The sequence below is a fragment of the Rhinolophus hipposideros genome (genome assembly GCF_964194185.1).
Source record: "Rhinolophus hipposideros genome assembly, chromosome: 15".
Taxonomy (NCBI): domain Eukaryota; kingdom Metazoa; phylum Chordata; class Mammalia; order Chiroptera; family Rhinolophidae; genus Rhinolophus; species Rhinolophus hipposideros.
This window is the reverse complement of record NC_138061.1, coordinates 29593824-29621600: the sequence shown is the minus strand read 5'-3', so window position 1 is coordinate 29621600 and position 27777 is coordinate 29593824. Positions and strand designations below refer to the sequence as shown.

General features: G+C 34.4%; 1 protein-coding gene across 1 annotated transcript in view; it reads left to right on the top strand.

Annotated features, from left to right (window-relative positions):
- The window catches only part of KIF11 (kinesin family member 11), a 38595-nt gene extending 13728 nt beyond the window's left edge, over nt 1–24867 (top strand). The window contains exons 11-22 of the mRNA XM_081074743.1: nt 3600–3687; nt 4302–4490; nt 5117–5324; nt 6286–6458; nt 8199–8324; nt 8808–8966; nt 11303–11409; nt 16762–17041; nt 18863–19085; nt 20358–20509; nt 21202–21318; nt 23272–24867. Coding sequence (XP_080930869.1) covers nt 3600–3687; nt 4302–4490; nt 5117–5324; nt 6286–6458; nt 8199–8324; nt 8808–8966; nt 11303–11409; nt 16762–17041; nt 18863–19085; nt 20358–20509; nt 21202–21318; nt 23272–23403 — 1954 coding nt within the window. The 3' untranslated portion in view covers nt 23404–24867. The remainder of the gene's footprint in view (nt 1–3599; nt 3688–4301; nt 4491–5116; nt 5325–6285; nt 6459–8198; nt 8325–8807; nt 8967–11302; nt 11410–16761; nt 17042–18862; nt 19086–20357; nt 20510–21201; nt 21319–23271) is intronic.
- Nucleotides 24868–27777: the final 2910 nt, after the last annotated feature.

Here is a 27777-nt window from a genome sequence, read left to right as displayed (position 1 = left end):
GTGAACAACATCTCTCCCTGGAGCTGGGCTGCCATGAGCAACCTGAGGTTGGTGTGAGTGGCTGGCAACCAGTGTGAGCTGCTATGTTCTGCCGTGGGCTGTCATGAGCTGCTGTGAGCAGCCGACCAATGACTGGCAACCGACTGCCTCAGTGCGGGGGCGGGCAGGGGAGCGCAAGGCTCATAATACCAGCATGGGCCAGGGAGCTGTGTCCTACACAACTAGACTGAGAAACAACGGCTTGAACTGGAGTGGAAGCGGGGAAGGCGGAAGAGGGAGGGAAAAAAATAATGATAAAAGATATTTGAGCTAATTGATAATAACCAAAAACATTTTCATGTAATCTTCCTTTTTTAAAGATATTACATTACATTATCATTTTGATAGTATATAAATCATTTAATAAATTCATTGTTTTCCATGTTATTTTCAATTGCCATAATATGTTATATCCTCCTGATTGTCTCATCAAATTTATATTTTATGAGTATCACAGATTAATAAACAATAATTCTTTTATTCTTTCTATGTGATTTCAGTTTTGTTTGGTTCATTCATAGCCCTGACTCAGTTGGCAAAAACATTTTTACAAAAATCTTTTGTAAATTTGCACTTAATTCTTAAACATGATAATGGTTTTTGTGTGTGTGTTTTTCTGGTTTTCAGACACAGTCTTTCACTGTATATACTACAGTGTATTTTTCGTTATATTTTTCAATTGTTCAGTTTACAGGTGTCCCTATTTGTACTACTTTTATATTTTTATACATTAACTTTTATTGAATAAATACTTTTCATATTTTAAGTTTGATATTAGAATGCTCTTGGTTGTTAGAATACTCAACTTAAACTGTCTTAAAACAGCTGGTGTAGAATGAATTTCCAGGTTATTTAATCCAGTAACTCAAGGATCCAGTTTCTGTCTCTTCCCACACCTGTCATTCATGGTAGCTTTCTCCTAAGCTTGGCTGTTCATCAAGGGTGATGGTCAGCAGCAGAGCAACTACATGCTGTCATTCAGGTCCATTGTAGGTGAGAGACTACCTGCCCTTTAACCATCAAAACAGGCCAAGAGATCACTTATTGATTGGTTTAGGCCTGAGTTGTGTTCCTATATGAACCAATAACTGACAAAGGGGTGTAATTTTCCTGATGATGTTGACCTGTCAGTCAGGCTTTTAGTCCCCGGATCTGGAGATGGAGTCAGGAACCACCATTGGCTTGGCTTCTGTACAGTCTGGGGAGTTATTCTCCAAAGAAAATCTGGATGCTGTAAATGCACGCCTAGTAGGCAACCAATGAAAATCTGTAAGGTTTTGTCCTTTGATTTGCTAATCTAGTATTTTCTGCTGTTTATAGTCAAACATTGGACATTGTGGACTAATTGCTCATTTTCTTCTATTGTTCATCTCCTTGATATATTTTAGCTTAATAAGTTATTTTTAGTTTGTAAATCCCATGATTGAAGAGACAGTGTTTGATCTTGATAGACATGACGCATAATGTGAAGCAGTTCTTTTTGAAAACCTGAGAAGGACCACAACAGCTGCAGCCAACATTTAAAACAGGATAATACTTTATTTACCCCAAGCTTAATAGATCTTTTTTTAAAACTATATCAATGGGGCGGCTGGGTAGCTCAGTTGGTTAGAGCGCGGGGCTCTTAACAAGGTTGCCGGTTTGATCCCCACGTGGGCCACCGTGAGCTGCTCCCTCCGCAACTAGATTGAAACTATTTGACTTGGAGCTAGTGGGTCCTGGAAAAACACACTTAAATAACAGTTTTAAAAGAAAAATACAAAACTACATCAAAAGTATATCATCCATGAAATAATAATGTTGCATTACTTCTTATACATTAAATATAAGAAAAGCATTTCAGGTATCTCATTCTACATAAAAGACCCATTTCCAATAAAGAACTAATACAGTTAATCAAAAGACTGTTAGAATTAACTCTCCTCTTATACCTCAGTTCTAGCTTTCCCTTTTTTTTTTAATAAAGATTTTATTGGGGAAGGGGAACAGGACTTTATTGGGGAACAGTGTGTACTTCCAGGACTTTTTTTTTTCCAAGTCAAGTTGTTGTCCTTTCAATCTTAGTTGTGGAGGGTGCTGTTCAGCTTCAAGTTGTTGTCCTTTTAGTCTTATTTGTGGAGGGTGCAGCCCAGCTCCAGATCCAGTTGCCGTTGCTAGTTGCAGGGGGCGCAGCCCACCATGCCTTGCGGGAGTCAAACTGGCAACCTTGTGGTTGAGAAGATGCGCTCCAACCAACTGAGCCATCTGGGAGGCAGCTCAGCTCAAGGTGCCGTGCTCAATCTTAGTTGCAGTGGGCGCAGCCCACCATCCCTTGTGGGCCTCGAGGAGTTGAACTGGCAACTTTGTGGTTGAGAGCCCACTGGCCCATGTGGGAATCGAACCAGCAGCCTTCGGAGTTAGGAGCATGGAGCTCTAACTGCCTGAGCCACCGGGCCGGTGGCCGCCCGCCCCCTAGCTTTTCCTTTAATCAGCAATATCTCTAGCTGATAATTTGAGGAAATTTGCATTCACAAAGGAATCTTTGTCATTTAGGCACAGTGTGGAATAGACAGTTGTTGGTAGTTATGAAGGAACTAGAACATAGAAGAATAAAAAAAGACAGCACTCACATCTGAAACTTGGTAATGCTCAAGAAATCAGAGGCGTGTTAAAGTGGACCAGAGTTATCTTGTCCAAAATGACAGTAGTGCTGAAGCTGAGGAACTGTGTTGTAGAGAATAATCCTTTGTTCTCCTGAGGATGTTTGTGGTGGTGTGATGGTGGCGTTTTGAGGTGTATATTTAGGTATGTATTCAGGTGGCAAGAGGTGTAATCGCTCTGTCTACATATTTTAATTCAGTTCTCTGGTTTTTAGCCCCTTATTTCATCTCTTCCTCCTGTGATACCTGATGCCTTCAAGTCCCAAGCCTTTCCTGGATTCTCTGTTCTATTTATGCTTCATATTCCTGATTTCAGACACTTAAGTTGTATTCTTCCCACCTCTATGTTATGAGAGTTATATTCCTGTCAGCTTTGTTGCTTCTCAAATTTTATATACACACGTTTCTCCCCACCTTATAAGTAGGTATTCCTGGTTTCAAAATGGAGATAACAAGAAAAACCATTAATTATTAAAACAAGGAGAAGGACTGTATTTGTTTTCCAATTTGTATTCATTACTTACGTTTCCTTTTTCCCCTTCTGCCTCCAGCCTCCCCCGAACACCCTCGGGTTCAAGCCATTGTTTCTCAGCCTAGTTGTGTAGGACACAGCTCCGTGTCCCTGCTCCTGACTTCTGGCTGCTCACTGCAGCCCAACTCCAGGGAGAACCGTTGTTCAAAATCTTAGGGCGCAGCTCACTGGTCCATGTGGGAATCAAACCATCGACCTTGCGTTAAGAGCTCAGCACTTGAACCACTTGAGCCACCAGGTTGGCCTTATTGCTTATTGACACCTGGGCATAATTATCACAATAGTGGTAAAATGCTAGAGATGGTGTGTGACTGCCACAATTTTATTAGAATGAATTTTATAAGAATTAAGGAAAAATACAATTAAACTCATATTAAATTTTATTTTAGAGCCATGAATGGAAAACTAACTGTTCAAGAAGAACAGATTGTAGAATTGATTGAAAAAATTGGTGCTGTTGAAGAGGAGCTAAGTAGGGTAAGCATTCAAAACAATATTGAATGTTACATAAAACAAATATTTAAAGAAAACTTTAGAATGTGAGAGACTTGATATTATTCTTTATGGTTTTTTTCTTTCTGATCTTTATACTACAAGTAAGTTGTATCATAATTTTATTATAATACCATCAATCATTATGAAGAAGCTGTCTATTTTGACACTTATATTAATGCAACATTACCATTAACTGAATTGTGCTATTTTACTGTTAAAACTAAATAGTGAATGCTGAGACATTTTCATTAACGTGTTTATAGATGAGAGAATGCCAATGTTGGGAGAAAACATGTTAAATAACTAAGATGTGAAGACCTGACCCTTCTGTGCCACCCTCACATTGGCAGTGTTGGAAAATCCTGAAGAATAAACACCAGTATACTAGATCTGTTGTTTTTAATTAATTTGCAGGAAGAAACCAGATGCCAGATAAAAGGTGCTAACCTACCTAGTAACTTACAACTTGTTATAATTTTGTGTGGAAATAATTTGGTTCTTCAAATACTATATTATGAGCTAGCCAGGTGTCTCACCAACCAGCTCAGCATTTTTAATTCTTTTAAAAAATATTTATTTTAATATGTTGTATTTAGGTTACAGAATTATTCATGGACAATAAAAATGAACTTGAGCAGTGTAAATCTGACCTACAAAATAAGACACAGGAGCTTAAAACCACTCAAAAACACTTACAAGAAACCAAATTACAGCTTGTTAAAGAAGAATATATCACGTCAGCTTTGGAAAGTACTGAGAAGAAACTTCATGATACTGCCAGCAGGGTTTGTCCTTTGTTCTGATTTATACTCACATTAAAGAAATTAGAGAATGGGTAGAAGTAACTGACTTTGCTTTAGCATTAATTGTGAAATTCTATTTATTCACCCCAAATGACATTTCTATCAATTTAAAAAATGTTATTTTACTATTTAATGTAAAATTTCCTCACTGGAGATGCTAACTTAAGAAAAAAATATTCCTGGAACTAGAACGTGACTTTAATATACTGTGGACATTTAGAATAATGATGTCATGCTTCTTCCTGTGGTCATGATTGAAATTCATCAGTCATCAAGACTTTAGTACCTTCTAATGATGGAAGATTTTGAAAGTATTTAATTTTTTATTAGGTGTATTTTTGAGGAATTAGTAACATAATAGGGAAAAAATTGTGAGGGAGTATAATTACTATATTGGCAAAATCAGTTTTCCTTGCCTACCTTAGATGGCTAGGGAGGGGAAATAAACATTCCTGGATAAATTAGCATGAGTTTAAAATTTCTTCTGATACAATGTATAAAGCTTACTAGTTCTCGTTAGGAGAAATCCTTATGTAGCACAGATATTTCGTAAGATGGCTTTTGTCATATCCATCTTATCAACATTTATTTTTGAAAATCACATATAGTTGCTTAACACAGTTGAAGAAACTACAAAAGATGTATCTGGTCTCCATACCAAACTGGATCGTAAGAAGGCAATTGATCAGCACAATACAGAAGTTCAGGATGTTTTTGGCAAAAATCTTAATAGTCTGTTTAATAGTATGAAAGAATTAATTAAGGATGGAAGCTCAAAACAAAAGACCATGCTGGAAGTTCACAAGACTCTGTTTGGTACGTTCAAGCATTTCTAATTATTCTAGTATCTGTGTGTTTAGAGTGAGACTAATTTCAAAACTGATAATTTAATATCATAAACTCAGAGTGACTAGTTCCCTCAAATGCACACACTATCCATTCAGACTAGGGATTAATGCTTTTACTGTCTTTGCATTAAAACATATCTTAGTTGGTTTTCCCCCTTTTTTTTTTTTTTGTAAAATAACATGTTTATTAAACAATAACTAAATGCATAAACTTTAGAAGTCAAAGTCCCTTTAATCCTGACTGTTTGTCATTCTCTATAGATATTACTGTTCAGTTTCTTGAGTTTTCTCCTAGAGATTTTCTGTGCATAAACATTCTGTATCTTTTCTTCTTTTGAGAATGTCTTATCTTGTATGTTTGCTATATTGTCAAAATATGTGTATGTATCATTTTTAACCATAATTGTTGTTATCTTCATTTAGAAAAAAAACTGTTAAGTATTAGTTTATCATGAAAGTATTATCCTCTTTATACAAAATTTGGGAGATGCAGAAATGTAAAAATTGTTTTAAATCACTTAGTGTCTAGTCATTCTAAGCCAAATCACTATAAATTTTCTTTATTGATTTCTACTTTGTCGTTTCTTCTATAACCTCTTTGCCTACTATAATCCTATGTATTACTTTTAGTTAGAGATTAATTTTAGAATGTTCTAATTCTTGGTTTACTGTGAGTTGTAGTTATGGATGAGTCTGATATACTTACAAATATGTCAAGTGCTTACAGTATACTATAGGACAAATATAACTTATATTTACAATATTTCCTTGCTTGTATAGTGTGCCAATTATGTTAAGCTTATTTGTTATGACAAGTTTCCACAACAAAGATATAATTTTGCCAGTCTCTTTGAGGTGGTTCCAACTGTATTTAAATGTTTATGTTAAAGTTTTTGTCTTTTTAATTTCATTTCATTTTTTTGGTATAGGTAACCTGCTGTCTTCCAGTGTTTCTGCATTAGACACCATTACTACAGCAGCACTTGGATCTCTCACATCTATTCCAGAAAATGTGTCTACACATGTTTCTCAGATTTCTGATATGATATTAAAAGAACAGTCATTAGCAGAAGAAAGTAAAACTGCACTTCAGACATTGATTGTTAGTAAATTTTTTAAAAGTATTTTTGAAGGGTTCCATTTGATAAATCTATGAAAGCAATGTTAATTATTATTCTTTCATCTTAAGCTTTACTAGACACAGTGATAAACATATCATTTTAATTGAATACGTTTATAATTTTGAAGATAAATCTCTCTACTGTTTTTCTTTCCCAGAAAGAGTAATTTCCAAATGCATATAACAAATCTTTGAAACTTTTTTCACTATATCTTGTAACATTAAGAGTAGGAGTTAGTAAGCCTTCTAGTATTAGGTAATTGCGGTTTAAAAGGTTAAAAATGATTGCAAAACCTGCAATTACTTTTGCACCAACCTAATAATTAAAAAGGATAGGTTTAGCTCTAGATGAATTCAAGGGACCCATGACTTGCCAGTTGGCTCAGAAATTGGTAAATCATCCTTTCCAGAAGGGTCCTGGAATGGTCCTACTGATGTTACACTGACCCATACAGAAAGAGGTGTTAAGTGGTTAATTTGAAAACTACAGCAAGACAACAAAATGTGCAAGAAAAATAATGTAGAATATAGAATTCTAGAAACACGTATAACAATTTGTGGGTTTCGATCTTTGTGATCAAGCCCTCCTGTCCCTTAACTGTAAGGCTCTTTTTCAAGTTCTATAGAAGTCACTCATTTAATTATATTTAATATTACCTCCTCCATACCTGATTTGTGTACAATTTTTATTTTGTAATTGTGTGATTTGTCTAGGAAGTTTTGGGCCGTATCCCTTGCTGTGTTTTCCTTGTGCAGGCTATTTGCCTCCTTTTTTGAGTTTAACAGTGTTTGTTGAATATTTTCCAAGTAGACACTACAAATATTAGCTGATACTCTGCCTAAATTCAGTGCTTGTATAACACTATTTGATAGATTTCTTCAATCACCCAGATTTGACAAAGTTAAAAGATCCTCTGTCCATACTAACTTTTTGGAAATTGATTCATGCACTAAATGATAATCTGTGTTTATTGATGTCTTTCTACCAAGTTATAAGCATTGCTTGAGTCAAAGAGATGACCGCTGTGCCCACAGAATGAGTTGAAATTAGTGTGATAGCTCTTTCCAAATGAATACCGGTAGCCTTTTTTTTAAGTATTTACTAATAATTTCTATCTTAGCTCCTCACCCCTGCCCTAGTGAAAGGAGCTTAGGGTCGGAATTTTTTTCCTTTTTATAAAAATTCTCAGTCTACAGTACATTTTCAACTTCCCATATACTTTGATGAGAACTTTGACAAATTCTTCTGATGCAGTAGAATGTAAGTTACGAGGTCTTCAAAGTTAAATACCTCCAGCCTAAAGCCTACTTTGAAGGCTATTTGATCTCAGCCTTTTTGACTAGTAAACTAAACTTGTTTGAAATTTATTTTGTTAAAATGTATGTGTAGTTTTTTAAAAATTTCCTTTTTGCAATACTGAAATTTTGTTAAATGACTGTCATTTTCCCTTCTTCTGAATTCTTCTGACTTTTGTTGTGTTAAACTGTTAGGCATCTGTTTTACATTAAGTGACCATTTTCTTGATTACTATAGGCAGGGTTAAATGATTTATGCAGAATATTAACTCTAGTAACAAATAGGCTCTAAAGAGTAGAGAATGGATAATTAGAATTGTAATATGCATGTGTTTAGTTAACAAAATGTTTAGGATATTTAACCAGCCAGGTTTATGGAAATGAAGTAATATTTTTAAAGATTTGTTTGTTTATTTTTAAAACCAGAATGTACTTAAGACCGACCTTTTAAGCTCACTGGAAACAGTTTTATCTCCCACCGTGGTGTCTATAGGGAAAATCAATAATCGACTAAAGCATATTTTCAAGACTTCATTGACAGTGGCTAATAAGGTAAAAAACTTTGTTATTATCTCAAAATCAAATTATTGTTTAAGAAAAGAACAATCTGTGGCCAAACCTGGAGGTTAGTCTACATGCAAAACCCATGGGTTCTTGGAATCTGGAAGAGGGAGGATATAGGATGCTCTCTGCCATTGATGTAGTCAGCAGGATCATGGCCAAGAAAAATGAGGATGATCGATATAAATGTTTAAGTTTACAGAGTAACATGTAGCATGTTATCACATGGTGCCTGAGGAAGATATGCATATAAATGTGACATGTGCATGCATATATACCTAAATTTGTATAAAATATCTGAAAGTGTTTTAAAATAGTAGCAGTCGTCTCTCAGGTGGACGTGGGACTGGAATTCCAAGGGCTGGAGAGAAAAAGAGACTTTACTTACTGTTTGCAACCTTTTCTATTTTGTATAGATTCGAAACAAAAACAAATAAACATTTTTTTTAATTAAAAAAATTTTTTTCTTCAAAGATAGAAGATCAGAAAAAAGAAATGGATGACTTTCTCAGTACGCTATGTAATAATCTACATGAACTACAAGAAAATACGATTTCTTCCTTGGCTGAATCACAGAAGCTATGCGAAAGCTTAACTGAAGATCTGAAGACAATAAAGAAAATCCATTCACAGGTATCTTATTTAGGTGATTTGGAAAGTGTAAAAAGAAAGTTTTATGATTTTTAACTTGATGATCCCTGTTATACAGTCTGAATGCTCTATAATTTAGAAACCTGAAAATAACATAGCCACTGTTGCTTATAATAGTAATTAATGTAAAATAATAGACAATATTTTTCTTGATCAGTTAATATTTGAGGATTTGCTACATGTAGAACCCTATACTAAAGCACAATATGACAAACAAGACTATCCTTTCCTTACACCAAGAGGGCGAGAGCATACCTTTGGCAGTACAATTAGAAGAAAACGGTTATAGCATTTTAAGTGAACATATGTCTACATTATAACTTGGTAAATTGTTTTTTTCTAGGGTAACATGGATAGTTAGTCTTATAAACTATGCCCTGCTTTCCTCTTTCTATCTCTGTCTCATCCATGTCAGACATTTTTTCAAATTGTAGTAAATTAATATAATTCTTAAATTTTATTGATTGATTATAAATGTAATTCATGACTTATCTTCCTCCATGTAAACTCTTCCTCAGTATATGAGCCTTTAAAGCAAAACCAAACCTTCAAACCAGGAAAGCCATCATCTATAAACATTAGACACATGGAAAACAACTCCTGGTATTCTTAAGGCCTTAGTAATGAATGTCTAAAGTTTTACTAAGTGAGGCTATTACTACAGGACAGAACTCTCTGGTAAATTAAACTGTTGACATAATTTAATGGGTAGTAAAGGATTTTTTTTGGGGGGGAAGTAAGGGACAGGGAATGCATATCCATGTCACCAAAAATGAGAAGGGGAACACATCCAAGATTTTTAGGTAAGAATTAAAGCACTTTAAAATAAGATTATTTGTTTTCCTAATTGATATGCATGAGACTTTTCAGAGAAAGGATTAATATCAGAAATTAGTAAAAATAATAGTTAACATTTATTGAGCAACTCATGTTTATTCCTCCCACCAATAGGTCTTATTACTAAACCTAAACTTATTACTTATTACTAAAAGTAATAAGTAATTTCTGTTTTTAATTTAAATAAGTTTAAATTTAAATAATTTAAATAAGTTTATTTAAATATATTTAATTTAATTTAATAAGTTAAATAAGTTTATTTAATTAAGTTTAAAACTAAACTTATTACTAAAGTTTTCTAATGAAGAAACAGGCCTCAGAAGTACCTAACGGTATTTTAGATAATCTTACAGTGGTGGTGGTGATTGTATTGCCTGAAAGGCATCCATTTTTGAGTGGCTGTTTTATATATTTCTAGAATATATTCTTGTAATTTGAAATTGCAACAATTTCTCATACCTCTACATAGGGTTTTTACCTTAAACTTGTCTAGAGTTTTTTAGATGTATATTCTAAGATAGATCAGCTTTTTATAAATAAGCTGTTTTGAAATGTTTAAAATTGGTGATCAACTGTTTAAAAACAAACAAAACACCTATGATCCGAAAAGTATTTTAGCATGACTGGTTTGATTTTCTGGCTTTAAGGAAGCAAGTTTACTAAGTAAACTATTTCTTAGATTTTCTAGAACTTGAAGTTAGCACTAACAAAACAATTACGTAAAATTCTGAACACTTATTTGCATGTAGATAAATCTAATAATACCTGCATTTCCCTCTACTCTGAGGCTAGTAAAAATACTGACACACTTCATTCATAATAAAAATGTTAGCTAAGTATTGTCAGCTGATGTGTTATTCATAGATGTTGGCCAACTAATAGACTGAACAGTGAATAAGAATGCTGGGTGCATTTTCAGCTCTTCCTTGATCATTAGTGTAGCTTCTTCACTTTGCAATGTAAATCCCTAGCATGTTGTATGTCTATAAGAGCTTGGTTTTAAAGATGCCAAGTATGAGCAAAGTGAATTACATTTTATTAATATGTTCTAACTAGGTTCTGTAAAATGTTACAACTCCAGTAGTTGATAGTAATTTTGGACTGCTTGACCCATGAGATTATCAGCATTACTTTTCCTTTCTAGTAGTGTTATCAGTTACAAAGCAACTGTGTATATCTTTCCAAGTGGCTCTCAAACATAATGTGACATTTTGGTGTGTTTGGTTAGTTTAGAGGTATATCGAAAGTAATTTGTTAAAATAGCTAAGTTGCTAATTATTTATTTTTGTAAAAATCCTATATTACTATTTTTTTAATATCTCCTCCACTGCTTTGCTCTATGGGAGAGAGGTGGATTTAAAAGATCTCTTGTTAGCAATTTGTATAATTCTGACCTATGGGAAAATACTTCATGTCAATATAGAGAAAACATTCACGTGTCATAATTTCAGTCTCTTCCCCTCACCACCCTTTTCTTACAGGAACTTTGCCAGTTAATCAATCTTTGGGGAGAGAGATTCTGTGCTTTGGAGGAAAAGTGTGAAAATATCCAGAAACCACTGAATAGTGTCCAAGAAAATACAGAGCAGTAAGCTGTTTTTAAATTCTGTTTAACTTTCTCTACCTGAAATTATTTCATAATAAAAAGCTTCAAATAGTACAAAAACAATCATACCAATTTCTCATTTAACATTTTGCTATGTTTGCTTTATGGTTCTCAGTCCCTCTCACTCTTGCCCCAAATGTTATATATTATATTTGGCTTTTCTGAACTAACTGCAAATAAGTTATAGATGTAATGCTCACTTTCCCCTAAATACTTCAGTGTGTATTTCCTAAAAACAAGGGTAGTCTCTTATATAACCACAGTACAATTATTTTAAATCAGAAAATTAATATTGATAACTATTACCTAATATACATGCCTAATTCAAATTTTGCCAATTGTCTCTCTAATGTTCTTTATAGGAAAAGAAAAACTTTCCTCCTGTTCCAGGATTTAATTCACGATCACACATTGGATTTGTCTTGTCTCTTGAGTCTTCTTTAATCTGGAGCAGTTCATTACTCTTTGTCTTTCATGACCTTGCCATTTTTCAAGAGTATAGACTATTTAGTACAGTGTCCCTCAGTTGGGATTGTTTTTCTTGATTAGTTGCAGTTGTCAAGAGTACCACAAAAGTGACGTGTTCTTAGTGTATCTCAGATATCAAGAGGTACATATCTGTTTATCTCATAATTGGTGATGTTTTATTTAACTTTGATAACTTGGTTACAGTGTTCTCCTCCACATTTTTCCACTGTAAAGTTACTCTTTTTCTTTGTGATTAATAAAGAACTTATGGGGAGATACTTTGAAACTATCTAAATATTCCATTCCTATTAGCATCTGTTGATACACATATCTGTGTTTGTCAAATCTTTTTTCTAATTTCATCATTTCTTCTACATTTGTTAGTTGGCATTCTTCTGAGAGGAAGAGTTTTCCCTTCCCCCTCCCATTTATTCTTATTCATGTTTATGTTAGCATGTACTCATGGATTCTTTTGTCTTCTGGGTTATTTATTTTAATGCTCAGATTATCCCAGTTTTGACTAGCTAATGCCTCTTCAAGTTGGCTCCTGTGTCCTTTTGATATGACCTATTCTTTTTGAGCATTTTCTTACTTTGTGGTATGGGACGATGTTCTTGTACTTTCTCAGCCCCAGCTCTGGGATCATATTAATAGAAACCAAGATCTGGACGCTGAGTATGCTTATTGCTACTGGGGTGTCATTTCTTCTAGTCTTCCTAGGTGGACACAGATAGAAGTTGTGTGTACGTGTACATGCATATAAATATCTTTCTATTCCATATTTGTGTTCCCTTTTCAGACAGAAACCTGGATCCTATCCACAATATATTTACTTATTTGCTCAATCTTACAATACACATTAAGTAATTTCACCATTTCTAACCCATACTAGTAATGAAGTGTATACTTACTAATTAGAGCAAGGTTTGGCCAACTATGGCTACTGGGCTGGATGCCTGTTATTGCAAATAATTGTATTGCACATAGCCATTCCTATTTGTTTAGATGTTGCCTTCGGCTATTTTTGGCTGCCTTTTTACTGCAAAAGTACATTAAAGACTACATAGCCTTTAAGCCTAAAATATTTGTTATCTAGACTTCTAAGAAAAAATTTGCTGATTCTTGCATTAGAGTTTAATGTTGCTTTTATAGCCTATTGCTTGCCAGTCTTACATACTAACCATATATTCCAGTCAGACTTTTTTTTTCTTTTAGAAGTTTTGTAATTTTATATAAGATTTCAATCCATGATTCATTTTGAGTTTTTTGTATAAGTTTTGTCAAGGTTCAATTTTTTCCCTGTGGATATTCTAAACTCACAAGGAGAAGGATTTTCTATTATATTTACCCCTGTTTTTGCCCATTAAACTGTTCCTACCTAAAGTTCCAAGCTTCCTTCTGTTTGGAAAACTTCCTTTAGTCTTTAAGGGTAGGTCTGCTGGCCACAAATTCTGTGTTCCTTTGTCTGAGTATGTTTGATTTTCCCATTCCTTTCTGAAAGGTATTTTCACTAGCTGCAGAACTCAGGATTGACAGTTTTCTTCAGCACCTGGGATACGGTGTTCCATTTCCTTTTGGCCTCTATGAGAAATCCTCTGTCTTTCAAATCCTATGTTCCCCTATAGGGAATTTCTCTGTAGCTGCTTTTAAGATGTTTTTCTTTTTCTTAGGTTTTAGAAGTTTAGTTATAGGTTTGCTTAGCTTCTTGGATCTCTAAACTAAATGCCTTTCACCAAACTTGGAAATTTTCATCTATGATTTCTTCGAACATTTTTCAGCCCTATGCCCTTTCTCCTCTGCTTCTAGGACTTTGATGGCACAAATGTTAGATCTTTTATTATGGTCCTTGGTCTCTGAGGCTATAGATACATAGTCTATTTTTTCTTTGTTGTTTAAATAGAGTCTTCTATGATTTTTCTATGATTTGTCTTCAGGTTCACTGATTCTTCCTCGTCATCTCTAAACCACTTATAAATCCGTTCAATGAGATGTTTTATTTCAGTTATTACATTTTTCAGTTTTATAATTTTCATTTGCTTGTTTTTTAAACTCTTCTATTTCTTTAAGATTTTTTTCCCCAGAAGTGTTTTAATTGCTCATTGAAACATTTTTATGGTAACTGCTCTAAAATCCTAGCCAGATAATTCCACCATCTGACTTATCTCAATGTTGGTACGTGTTATCTTTTCTCATTCAGGTTGCGATTTTTTCACATTGATTTTTGATCTTGAACATTTTGGTTATTATATTAGGAGATTCAAAATCCTATTTAAGTATTCTTTTTTAGCAGACATTCATTCTGTTTTGGTTTAGCATGCAGGTCCTGGACCACTTTTGTGGTCTAATAAGTATTTAATTTTTATAGCCCCTGGCAGTATTATTTGTGGACTACCCATGTGAGAAAAATATGTATTCTGCTTTTGATGGATGAGGTGTTCTAAACATGTCAATTAGGTCAGAACTACTAAGAAATTACTAAGAGAGGGATGTTGAAATCTCCAACTATAATTGTAGATTTGTCTATTTCTCTTATCAATTTATCAGTTTTTTGCATGTACATTTAGGGTTGATATCTCAGAGAATTGACCCCTTTATCATTATGTAATGTCTTTTTTTATATCTGATAATCTTCCTTGTTCTGAAGTCTACTTTATGAAATTAATGTAAATACTTCAGCTTTCCTTTGATTGCTATTTGCATAATGTATCTTTCTCCATTCCTTTACTTTTGGCTTAAGTCTCTATATTTAAGGTGGATTTCTTATAGACAACATATAATTAGGTCTTGCTTTTACATCATATGTAACAGTTGTGACTTTTAACTGGTGTGTTTAGAACATTCTCATTTAAAGTGTTGATATAGTTGCATTAAAATATACCATTTTGCTGTTTTCTGTTTGTTGCATCATTTGTGCTTTGTTTCCTTTTTTCTTAAGTTGACCATTATGTTTTCATTTTATCTCTTCCATTGATTTATCAGTTATACTTTTTAAATTACTTTTTAAGTGGTTTTTCTGCTATTAATAATAGACATTTTAAAATAATTTTAATCCACCCTCAAATAATTTGCTGTTTCATGTATAATGAAAGGACCATAGAATAGTATATTCCCAATTTCTCCTTCCCATCTTTAAGCATTGTTTTTATATATTTTACTTTTACATATGCTATGTACACCCAATACATTGTTACTCTGATTGTTTTATTATTTTTTTAAACATGGCTACTAGAAATTTTTTTAAATTTTTTACAAATTTAATTAAATTAATTGGGTGATATTGGTTAATAAGATTACATATGTTTCAAGGGCACAGTTCTATAATACATTATCTGTATATTGCATTGTGTGCTCACCACCCAAAATCAAGTCTCCTTCTCTCGCCATATATTTGATCCCCTTTACTCTCTTCAACCTCTCCCCTCACCCTCCCCTCCCCTTTGGTAACCACCATAGTGTGTCTCTGTCTATGAGTTTATTGTCTTCAAATTGCATATGTGGCTCACATTAAATTTCTATTGAACAGTGCTGCTCTAGAATTCTGGCTGTCACCTGTCTTACTACCTGATTCCTATCATCTGTTTTTCAGTCTTGTTGGTCCTGTTCATCATATCATGTTCCATTCTGTATTTTTCTTGAATCTGAATCTAGAAAGTGTTTCCCTGCTTTTTATTCCTTGTGTCTAGATTTAAGGGTTTCTTAAGTATATCATAGTTGCCTTCCCATTTCAATCCTACCCCACTATTCCCTTCAAAGCTATGGCTTCCATAGCTTCCATAGCTTCTATAGCTTTGAAGGGAATAGTGGGGTAGGATTGAAATGGGAAGGCAACTATGATATACTTTCTTTAAGGCCTAGGCAAGTCATTTGTCTATCTTCCTGGCATTGTCTACACCAGTGTTTCTCAAAGTGTGGTTCAGGGATCCTATAAAAGAATTAGTCAAGAGTAAGGGCCAGGAATCTAGATGAGGTTTATGTGTACTGAAGTTTAAGGTCCACTGCCTTTGGCGTTTATTGTCATGGATAGATTTGTGTTGATAAACTCCAAGCTTACCACTTAAATTTTTTTTCCAATCATTTCCACTTAATCTGTAGTTGAACTTTGGTTTTCAACACATTTGCTTGCTCACTTGGTTTACTCACATGGTGTACCATCTCATGTAACAGAGAGTAACTTTCATTTCCCAAAGTTTAATTATGTGGTCCTGTTGATGACTTTCATTGTTATTATTAGGAACCTTACTGAGAGAACAAAGCCACCAATAAATTTTGAATGTATATTCTAATTGACATTAGTTTTATATCAGGCTTATGTTTCTGTGTACTATGTGTGGTATAGGTATAGTGTATCACACACTGCTATCACTCCTTTAATTATTAGAAAACTTTATAGTTGACTTTGTCTTATAAGATTTATAATTTTTATGATTTATTTTATGTCATAGGCAAGGCAAAACTGCTTAAGAACAGAATGACTGACTGGACAATAGACTAGAGACTGTAGCAGATGCCCTTAAGTAACATAATCTAGTAGGAGGAATAAAACATAGGCAGATTTCATTTTAATAAAACAATATGGTTAATACTCTAAAAGGTATAAAGTAAGGCATCATGTCTGGAGAAGAGCCGAGAAAGCCTTTATGAGAAGACATTTTCAAAGGTAATGGCAGATGTGATGTCAGTCTACTGTGAAAAGACACTGGCCAAAGCACCTGTTCTAAGTGTGGAAGACTAATAAAGAATGTGGGCTCTGGAGCCAGACTGCCCGGGTTCGAATATGCCATTTTTGAGCTGTGTGATCTTCGGCAAATTACGTGTCCTTTGATTCTTAATTTTCCATTTTAACAATGTTATTCTCTTTTCCTGTAGGAAATCAAAGGATATAATCAGCAAAACAACTTCTCACAATACAAAATTTTGTGCTGATTCTGATGGCTTGTCACAGGAAGTCAGATATTTTAACCAAGAAGGTATACAATTGGTTGAAGAGTCTGCGAAACACTGTGATAAACTCAATAGCAACCTTGAAATAATATCTCAAGAGACTGAACTGAAATGTGAGGCTCTGAATACAAGCACGCTTTGTTTTTCTGAACAGTGGGTATCTTGCTTAAATAAAAGGAAAGAGGAAATTCAGAACTTATTGGAGGTAAGAACTTTGTGACTGGAACTACTTTGGGGAAAATAGTGATAATCAAAAAATTAAATATTCTTGTCTAATTGGTTTCAAAATAAACGACATTTTAAAATATAATGAATGACTTAAATCTTTAAGTATAATAATTGGTATGCTTATGCACGATCTTGTTTCATGTACATGTCTCCTAGAACTCAAATTATTTAACATTTGTCTGATCTGTTCTGTATCTGTCTTTGGTTTTTGACTTCTTAGTTCCTTTAGTTAAGGGCACTCTGTTTTTTGATATATAATAACTTCCACTTATATATACTTTTTACTTTTCTCCAGAACATTCAAATCTGTTATTACTTTAAGTGTTTAGGATATTGTTCTGGTTGCTCAAAGGATACCTGATAGGTTTGTGGGTTTGCTCGAACATAACACTTGCATGAACCCTATGTTGGCTTGGTTTTTCTTTCTGTGCAATAACAGGATTTTACTAAAATTCTTAGGAATGAGGTAAAATAATTTAAGTATTTTAAGCTGTATAAGCTATGTTCACTGAAAGGAACCAGGGCTAACGGAGAAATAGCTGATTTTAGGTGTGGCGCAAAAAATATACCAGATGAGCCTAGAAATCTTGCCATACCAGACAATGAGGAAGTTATTAAATATTAGTGAGTTTGTATCAAAAATACTTAGGGAGCCAGTCTGATCAAACTCCGCTGTTTAAAGATGGTATAATTTGAGCATCAAAAAGAATAATTGCTATGACAGATTAAAATACATCAAATATATTAAAACTCACAAATTCATAAAAATTTCACAGATCTCTGGAACATGCTGGGGAAGCAATGCATTATTCTGAAAGCTGGTATATAAAAGGAAATAATTGAGTATCCATCTGTCTTTCTCAAAAGAATTCTATCGTGGTTTAGCAGGGTAATGAATGAAGAAAAAAGTTTGGTGACTACACCCAAACCCACAAATTAATCTTAACATAAGAGACACAACCAAGCATTCTGTGCTTTTGGTGCCACCTATGAAATATTCTTGCCAAAAAATTATACTTAATTTAGATCAATCTTTTGGATCTAATTCGTTTGTAGAAAATACAGAGGATAAATGAACATTCAAAAATACAGCATAGAGATGCAGTTGACCAAATCCAGATTTTGAGATATTCAAATAGAGCAAAGACCTGGTTTCTTCAACAACAAAAATTTATTTTCAAGGAGAAAAATATGAGGAAGGATAAATTTTTTACATTAAAAGATTGTTAAGACTACAGAGCCTTATGTCCTGGTTTGCCTGGGATAATCCTTGTTTACTACACCTATTGCACAGGGGTAATTATTATTAACAATGTCCCCTTTCACTGAAAAGCATTCCAGTTTGGATGATAAATTATATAGTCACCTACTTAAGACATATCAACCAAATCTAATGATAAATTCTGATTCAGACACACCAGTTGTGAAAAGCATTTGAAACAAACTGGTGAAATTTGAACTCTAATTAGACATTTGATACAAAAAAATCAATGTTAAATTTCTTTGATGTAAGAATGGTCTTTAAAAAGCTCTTAGAAGTGTGTACTGAAGTAAATGGTACAGGATTTGCTTTGAAAGAATCCTGAGGGAAGGAGTAAATGGCCAATATTGTTTGATCTATACCCTAAACGCTGAGTCTCTGTAGTGAATACAAGGGGGTTAATTATACTATTTTCTTTATTTTTGCATGTGTTTAAAACTTTTTATGGAAAATTTCAAGGTAAGGGGAAATGATATATTGAATAAAGCAGTGACAACTTCGATTTTAATAATGAAAGCTCATTTGCATCATTTACAGGTTGTAAACCAAGGTTGTGAGTCTTCAAGTTCAGAGATTACTGAAAAATTAAGTGGACATAAAGCAGCTAATGAGAACCAGCATAACATTTTTCTTCGTCAGATAAATATTGATGAGGAAAAGTTAATGACACAAAGTCTACAACTTAATGAAACCATAAAAATTGGTTTGACTAAGCTTGATTGCTTTCTACAACAGGATCTGAAACTGGATGTCCCAACAGGTATTTTAAGAGGGAAATATAATTGTTAATATTTTTGATGTTTAATTCAACCTTACACAATGCAGATGTTCAGAAAAACTAGGTCCTGTCATTGCCTCGTTGGAAATTATTACCTCATATAATCAACTCAAATGTGGAAAAATTGGAACCCTAAAACAGTTTTAATGAAGTATTAGATGTCACGATATAGGTGACATATAATTCTAGAAATTTGGGCATCATAATTCAGCAAAATTTTAGAAACATTCAGGAACTGGCTTTGTTAAGACAGGACATTTTAAAAACAACTAAAAAGAAAACCAACCAACTATCTATCTAGCACTGTTTGTAAAAGGACATTTCATACCAAAAAATAGTAGAGGAATGTAATTAAATAAATGGCTTAATGCAAAGCTCACCACATTGTGCATTTTCTTATGTGTACCTCTCATTTAGTCGTGGGCTTTTAGATTGACATTTATGAATCACCATTTGGGGAGGTCGCCAGTGGCAAATATCAGTGTAAGCTACAATGATTCAGGGAAACCTTGGAACAAGGTATGTAACAAGCTATTTAGCACAGGATGAGTAATTGAGTTATTCACTGGATTGTGGTAGTGGTTGCGCACCTTGGAAATTCACTAAAAAAATCATTGAGTAAATTTTATGGTATGCAAACTGAAAACTTTTTAAAAATTAATTATAAAAGGAGTTGGTGCTAAAGGATATTCTTTTATTTCTTCCTTAAGAGTCTTGTAATAGTTATTTTCAATAAAATTAGGAATATAAATACTAAACAAAAAGCCAAATACCCATATAAATTATGACAGCATGAGTTCATTATGAAGAAATTTAACTGGTTAATATTTAGCTGCCACCAAATTTACAGTAAAGTGATTATCCCTATCAAGGTGATCATGTTGGGAAAACTGTCCTCTTATTCCAATAACGCTGCTATTTCTCAAAACACTCCTTTTAGAGCCCACACACATCTTTTGTACCTCCTCAGGGATGGAAAATTTCCTGTTTTGGGGTAGACTGAATCTTGAAAACAAGCGAGTCTATTTAAGATCAGCTGTGCAGTTAGGAAATATTAGTTGTAGGCAATGTATGCCTGACAGGTAACAAGACTGATTCTGATTCTCATATGGCAATGCTTATGTTTTTGGAATGCAAAGATTCATTGGGAAATATAAGTAGTAGCATTAAAAAAATTTCTTATTCCTATCTCACACTTCAATTTTTCCCACTTACATAATGTCCCACTTACATAATGTTCCCACTTACATAAAGGTACTACACCACAGAGGAAAAATTACTTATATCCATCAACACTGGTGAGAACGGAACCACGTGAACAGCTCCTTGATGAGTTGAAAAGTAAACAGCCTGAGCTGTTAATGATGCTAAGTGGTTCAGAATACAACAAAGAAGACACCAGTCAGGTAAAATTTAAAGAATTATAACTTTCCCGTAAACTCTTAATATTATCGACTGCACGTGAAAAAATTTGTTCTTTGCCCTTCAATTCTACCCTGTCTCATTAATGATAGTTATCTGACCCTTAAGCCTGTTTCTTTTAACCTGGCCATTTTATTATTATTAGACTAATGAATAATAATGATATCTGATATTTATATTGTGCTTATTATGGGCCAGACACTGTTCTAAGCCATATATGTAAATACACATGTGTGTTTACTCAATTCTCTCTGTAACCCTGTGAGGTGGATGCTGGTACCATCCCCATTTTACTGGTGAGGAACCTAAGAATTATATTGTCCCAAGTCACAAGGAGGGAGTTGGAAGTAGAACCTAGACAAGCTCCACAATCTGTGCTCTGGAATATAATATGTAATTATAGGATAGTTGGGAAATTAGAAAGTATTAAAGAAGAAAATAAACTAATCCCATTTTCCCAAGATTTCCACTTTTAACATTTTATTATTGGTACTTTTCTATATGAAAACATGTGAGGGATTATTTTCAGTATTTTGTAGACTTTCTACCAATTTTGTTGAGGTTTAATTTTTACACAATGGATATTGTGTTATTGTCAGAGAAGAAAACCGCCTTTACTTTTGGGAAGATTTTTTAAGCTCTTGAATGGAATCACTCATCCAGCTTCTTATTGTAGGACTCCGACGAAGAAGAGGCAGTTTGGGAACACACAATCGAAGAACCTCTGAGTCAAGAGCACTCTGTAGATACCAGTGTCGATTGTTCGTCCAGCGGTGGGGTTCCCTTTTTCCAGGTACCTGAGTATATCCTATCAGATAGCCCTTCCGCATCTGATGTCAGTCAGCCATTTGCTATTCAGCATAAAAGCATTACTCTTGGTAGGCGGAACAACAGAATATTTTCAGTCATTCTTTTGAGATGGCACATAAACTTTTCTGGTTTATATTATTTACACAAATATGATAATTGATCAAGGGTTTTCTGTAGGATAAATCAAGGCAGAATTTGACTTAATCTCCATCCTCAGTAATATTCAACTATTTATCCCTTTTCTGCTTCCTGCATGTTCCGAATGGATGAGCAGTAGTTTCCATTGGCTTCTCCTTGACATGGAGGTCCTGAAGCTTATCTCTGTCCATAATCAGACTTTAAAGGATTGAGAGACTAAGGGCCTCTCAGGTTATGTTAGTGATTTCTTTAGCCTGAGGGTTTGCTCTCGTTACTATTCCCCCGTTTCCTGAGCTCCTTGCCTGCCTTGATCATGTGCAAGTCGATTCTGTGACCTCTCCTACCCCCTTTTAAACACTGTTGGGAGTGTGGCACTATAAACTGCCTAGCCTCTTTCCTACTATTTTGGAGACATGAGCCTAGACAGTTTGTTAATTAAGGCTTTCGTTACCTAAGACACCCATGTCTCCATTTTACAGTGAAGTGCTGCTTCTGATATGTATATGCTTGTACCTGTCCTTAACAGACTTGCAGGTCTTTCCACTGAGGTCTAATTTAAGCTGTTAAAACTTCTAGCTCAGAGTCTATTAAATCCCTCTCTGTCTGACGTAAGGCAATCTTATCCCAAAATTCTTCCTACCTTTTACTTTATTCATTATTATTAGAGAACTCTTCTATATATTTCTTTCCAGTTTTTAACCTCCTCTTCTATCTTATAAAGTTAAGAAAAGGGAGAAATATAAGAGAACCTTAGTGACAACTTAATCGCTGGTTGGAAATCCTCTCATTGTTACTGTTCAAGGCATTTTGAAGGCCTGCCTTAGTTATGGCAAAGACGTCCCTAGAGAGTCAGAAAAGATCTGGGATAGGATTTCAAACTTTCAGCTGAAGTTCAGAAATTATTTTTCCCCTGATAGCAGTCTGATGTGGGGGTGTTTCCTGGGTTTAAAACTTTAAAGTAGGCTTAAGATTTTTCTCAGCATTGATGACTGGTTCTACAGTGAATGTCATCTGTCTTTTAAAGCTCTCTATAGGTAAGTATGAGGATTTCGATGAAATATAATTTCCATATGAGAAATATGAAATAAGTTTAAATAAATGATAAAATACACTTGTTTAAAAAAGTGTCTTGGGGTAGTCTATATAGCAGATTCTCTGCTTAAAATAGAATTGCCTTTTTTGCATGATAGCAAATCTTTTTTTCCCTACAGCAGGATTTCTTCACAGCAGCACTATTGACATTTTAAGCTGGATCACCCTTTGTTGTGGTGTCCTGCGTTTTATATAATGTTTAGCAGCATCCCTGGCTTCAACCCAATAGAAACCAGTAGCACCCCATAGTTTTAACAACCAAAAATGTCTCCAGGCATTATGAAATATCCGCTGGGGGAGGGGGTAAAGTTGCTGTCTGTTAAGACTGTCCTACAATAAAGTCTGTAATTATTCCTTGGAATATCATAGAGAAAATTAATATTTAATATTTTATTAATATATGTACTCTATAGTATATGTTATAAATTATACTATTATATATAACATAATATATTACATATTTTTACATTATATATTTATTTATATTTATTAATATTTCACCCCACTCCTATTGGTGGTAAAATGAAGCAGGCATTCATTTCTACTGGTCAGACAAATTGTGGACTCAAATTTGTGTTGAGCCTTTCCAGTTTTGCACACTTAATTTATTTCCTATAATCCAGAGAATTTTGAAAATAAGAGTATAGCTAGTATGAATCAAATGTTACTTTATATTCACTTTTAATTTCTCTCCTTAAATCCACAGCATAAAAAATCACATGGAAAAGACAAAGAAAACAGAGGCATTAATCCAGTGGAGAGGTCTAAAGTGGAAGAAACTACAGAGCAATCTGTTACAAAGAGCAGATTACCTCTACGAGCCCAGATAAATCTTTAGTTAACTTGAGGGTTGGTAATTTTATTTTAAAGAGAAATGAAAAACAAAACCTGTGACCCCAGAACGTGAGCTTTCTCTGTAGATTAAAAACAAATAGAAAAAATATCAAGGCAGTACTGTAAATTGAGTTGAATTAAATGTTTCTACCCATTTTTTCTGTCATCCCTGTAGTTTACTGAATATTAAATTGAGTTTCTTTGGGGATTTGCATTGAGTAAATAGGTATTTCTAGCTTTTGATATAATGATATAAAATAGTTCTTTCATAACAAGTGAAAATTGTCTCGTGTATTACTAACCAGCAAATATATAGAAGCTGCACTATTCTAGGCTTGAATTTATCTAGGTAAATATAACCAAAGCTTGGTCTTGGGAAGGACCATCTCCTTTTTCTTGCTATGACTGAATTATGTCTATTTGCTTGCCTCCTTCCCTAGACTTTTCCATTCTGCCTTCTCAGCTCACATTCTCCCTTTTTATTTGTCAACAAACCATTTGTAGAGCTACAAAATGATATCCATTCTTACTATGAGATAGCCAGAATTTTACCAGATGTCTTTAATACTTTTCTATAATTATCTCTAAAATTACTGTCAACAATAAACAAAACCGTAGAAGTTCCTTTCACTATTTTTAATTCGTTTCTCCATAGATGTGAAAGCATTTCATTCCTTTATGAGGACACACATGAGCCCCTACAGAGTCCAGAAAACAGATTGAGGTTATGGGAGAACTACCTCTGATTAATGGCTATGTGACTCTGTTTTGAGGCCTGTGTCTTGTGCAGTGGTTTAAGGACTTTTTGAAGCTATTAATTATGACTATAATTTGTATTCTTTTTTTTTACTTGATGAAACATTTTATTATTCTTTGTATATAATAAAATATGTATATGTATATTTTTTTCTATTGAAATCTTAACCTTTAGAAGGGCTCATACAATTTTGATCTGGCAACCAGATTTGTGGAAGTTGAGATGTTTCAGCATGAAGAACCAGAACACTTAGAAGGAATACAATACTCACCCATTACCGTGATTTACGTTTGTGGTTTCAGTTAACCACCGTCCAAAAATATTAAATGGAAAACTCGAGAAATAAACAATTTATAAGTTTTAAATTGCACGCTGTTCGAGAAGCATGGTGAAATCTTGCGCCGTCCTAGTCTGTCCCACCTGGAATGTGAATCATCCCTTTGTCCAGCATATCCATCGTGTATACACTACTGGCCTGTTAGTCTCCACATCAGATTGACTATCTCAGTATAGCAGTGCTTGTGTTCAAATAACCCTTATTTTATTTAATGGCCCCAAAATGCAAGAGTAGTGATGCTGGCAAATTGGATATGCCGAAGAAAAGCCATAAAGTGCACCCTTTAGGTGAAAAGATGAAAGTTCTCAGCATAATAAGGAAAGAAAAATATGCCAAGATTGCTAAGATCTACAGTAAGAATTTTCTACCCATGGAATTGCGAAAAAAGGAAAAAGGAATTTGTGCTAGTTTTGCTGTTGCACCTCAAACCGCAAAAGTTACAGCTGTAATGTATGATAAGCACTTAGTTAAGATGGAAAAGGCATTAAATTTGTGGGTGGAAGACATGAACAGCAAATGAGTTGTGCCAGAAAGCATTGAGCCTAAAGGAAGACTTTAAGGGATCCCCAGAAATGAATGACACCAAGCCATTTACTGCAAGTAAGGAATGGTTATACCTTCAGGAATAGGTTTGCACTGAAATATATAAAAATTATTGGAGAGGCTGTGTCTGCCAATGAAGAAGCTGCTGCCATATTTCTGGTAGAGTTGAAGTTGCAGTTTCGGGCATCCACTGGGGATCGTGGAAAGTTTCCCCTGCTGATAAGGGGAATGTATGTGCAAAGAATAAATTTTGTGCCCACATCAAGTTAAATATAAATCTGGAGAGGTTTGACTTTGATAGCTAAGTAAAACCAAGCCCTACTGGAGAATTAGAAAATGGACTACTTCAAGGAATAAACTTAACCTTGCCTGAAGTATTATCTTTATAGAAATGATATAATTTTTTTATTTTTGCAAAATCGGATATCAACATAAGCTATGGATAATATCTAATAACTGCCCTCAGTAAATCCATGATTAATAAATTTGATTTCTACATTATCTTTCTTACCCCATGATTTCTTATTTGGCAATGGGTATATTTACAGAGGTAAGCAAATTGTATTAAATTCCTAAAATAAACTAGACAGGTACCACCAAGGAAGAAGGGCCTTATTAAACATTCCAGGCTTTCAGTTCCACTCCAAAGGGCTACACCTTGGTTTAAGATTAATGAGAAATAGATTGGCACTCAGAGGGCCTGAAGTCCAGCTTTGAGTCATCTCATTTCCTGTTTTAAAGTTATCTAGGAATGCTAAGGCAACTAGTTTAATTGCCTGGCAGAAGCAAAACTAATCTGGAGAATCTAAACATCCAGAGCCTTAAAGTGGCTCTACAGATTTTCATATACAATGTTAAGCACTCAAAAAATAACTGAGGCAGCAGGTTAGCTCAGTTGGTTAGAGTGGGGTGCTCTTAACAACAACGTTGCCGGTTCGATTCCCACGTGGGCTACTGTGAGCTGCGCCCTCCACAACTAGATTGAAACAACTACTCGACTTGGAGCTGGTGGGTCCTGGAAAAACACACTTAAATAAAAGTTTTAAAAAATAACGCAGCAAAAACAGGTAGCTTTAAGGACCCATTCCTCCTCAAGTAAAATCATTCAGAAACAGCTGTCAATTCTGGAAGACAGGATTATAGCAACCAAATGCTAAATCAAGAAAAAGGAAACCTAAAAACTGGGAAAGCTTTTTGGTGTTTTATTTTCTCTTGCTCCACTCCCTTTCCCAGCTCTGTGGTGGTCTTAAAGATAGACAGCAGCCCATCTTTTTAGAATGGGACCTTGGTCCCTGGTCCCAAAGAAGCCGAGATCTTTATCTCAAAAAATGGTTTTATCTAGAGCAACCTGAAGGACAAGCTAGGTACTTGCCTTTGTTTCGTCGCACTTAGAACTCAGGCTGGAAAAGAGGCAGGCATTTCTTGAAAATATTGTAGGGCTAATGAACAACCTGCTGCTACCTGGGGCAAAATACTACAGTTGAGGTAAATAAAGGAGTATCTAAAGCCTGAGAGGAAAAAGTGGGAGGAGAGGATCTCTTAAGTGAACTCAGACCATTCAGAAACATCAGGCTAAACTGGGAAATGGAGAAAATCACTCATATTTAGGCCCAAGTTGCATTCATAGAAGACAAGCTTATACTGCTGGCTGATCTCTAGGCTCAGCACAAGCAGGACGCGAAGGCTAAGGCAGATTTAAAATGGCCTGGTTAAGCTTCGAAGGTGCGCTCCAACATAGCCAATACGTAGACTGGCAGGATTTTTATGATTCTTATTTATATTTTGGCCATTGGCATTAAAGGAAATCTGTCAACACACTAGCTGAAAACAAGCAAAGGAAGAAACTTCAGAGACTAAGTCACTAAAACTGCTACAGCTCACAACAAGCTACAGCAAGCAACAAAAACCCTGAGGCATGAAAAATCTAATTCCAGAGTTGCCACATTATAATATTCAAAATGTTTCATTTTTAACCAAAAAACTAAGAAGCATGCAAACAAAGTATGGCCCATTCACAGAAGGAATTACATAAACCATCCCTGAGGAAGCACAAACATTGAACTTTAAATCAACTGTGGTATATATGGTTGTAGAGCTGAAGTAATCCAGGAGAACAATGTTTCAAGAAATAGAGAATATCAGTAAAGAAACTGAAAACAACCATACAAATTTGGAGCTGAATGGTATGTCACTAGAGGGTTCCAATTGCAGATGTGAGAAGACAATAGAGCCAGTAAACTTGAAGCTATGTCAATTGAAATAGTCCAATTAGAGGAACAGAAAGAAAAAAGAATGAAGGAAAAATAAATACAGCTTAAGAGACTTGTAGAGCATGCTACAATGAAGCATGCTACCATTTGCAAAAATGAAGTACCAGAAGGAAAGGAGAGAAAGAAAGGAGCAGAGAGAATACTTGAAGAAATAATGGGTGAAAACCTCAAATTCTTTAAAACACTTTGAATCTATATACATTCAAGAAGTTCAACAAATTCAAACAGGATAAACTCAAAAAGATCCACAAGATACATTGTAATCAAACTGTCACAAGCTGAAGACAATCTGGGAAGCAGCAAGAGTGTAGTCTTTAGGGAAATGCAAATCAAAACCACAATGAGATAGCACTTCACATTCACAAGGATAGCTATAGTGAAAAAAGAAAATAAGTGTTGGTGAAGTTGTTCATCAGGAACCCTCATACATTGTTAATGGGAATGTAAAACGGTTAAGCCACTGTGGAAAAG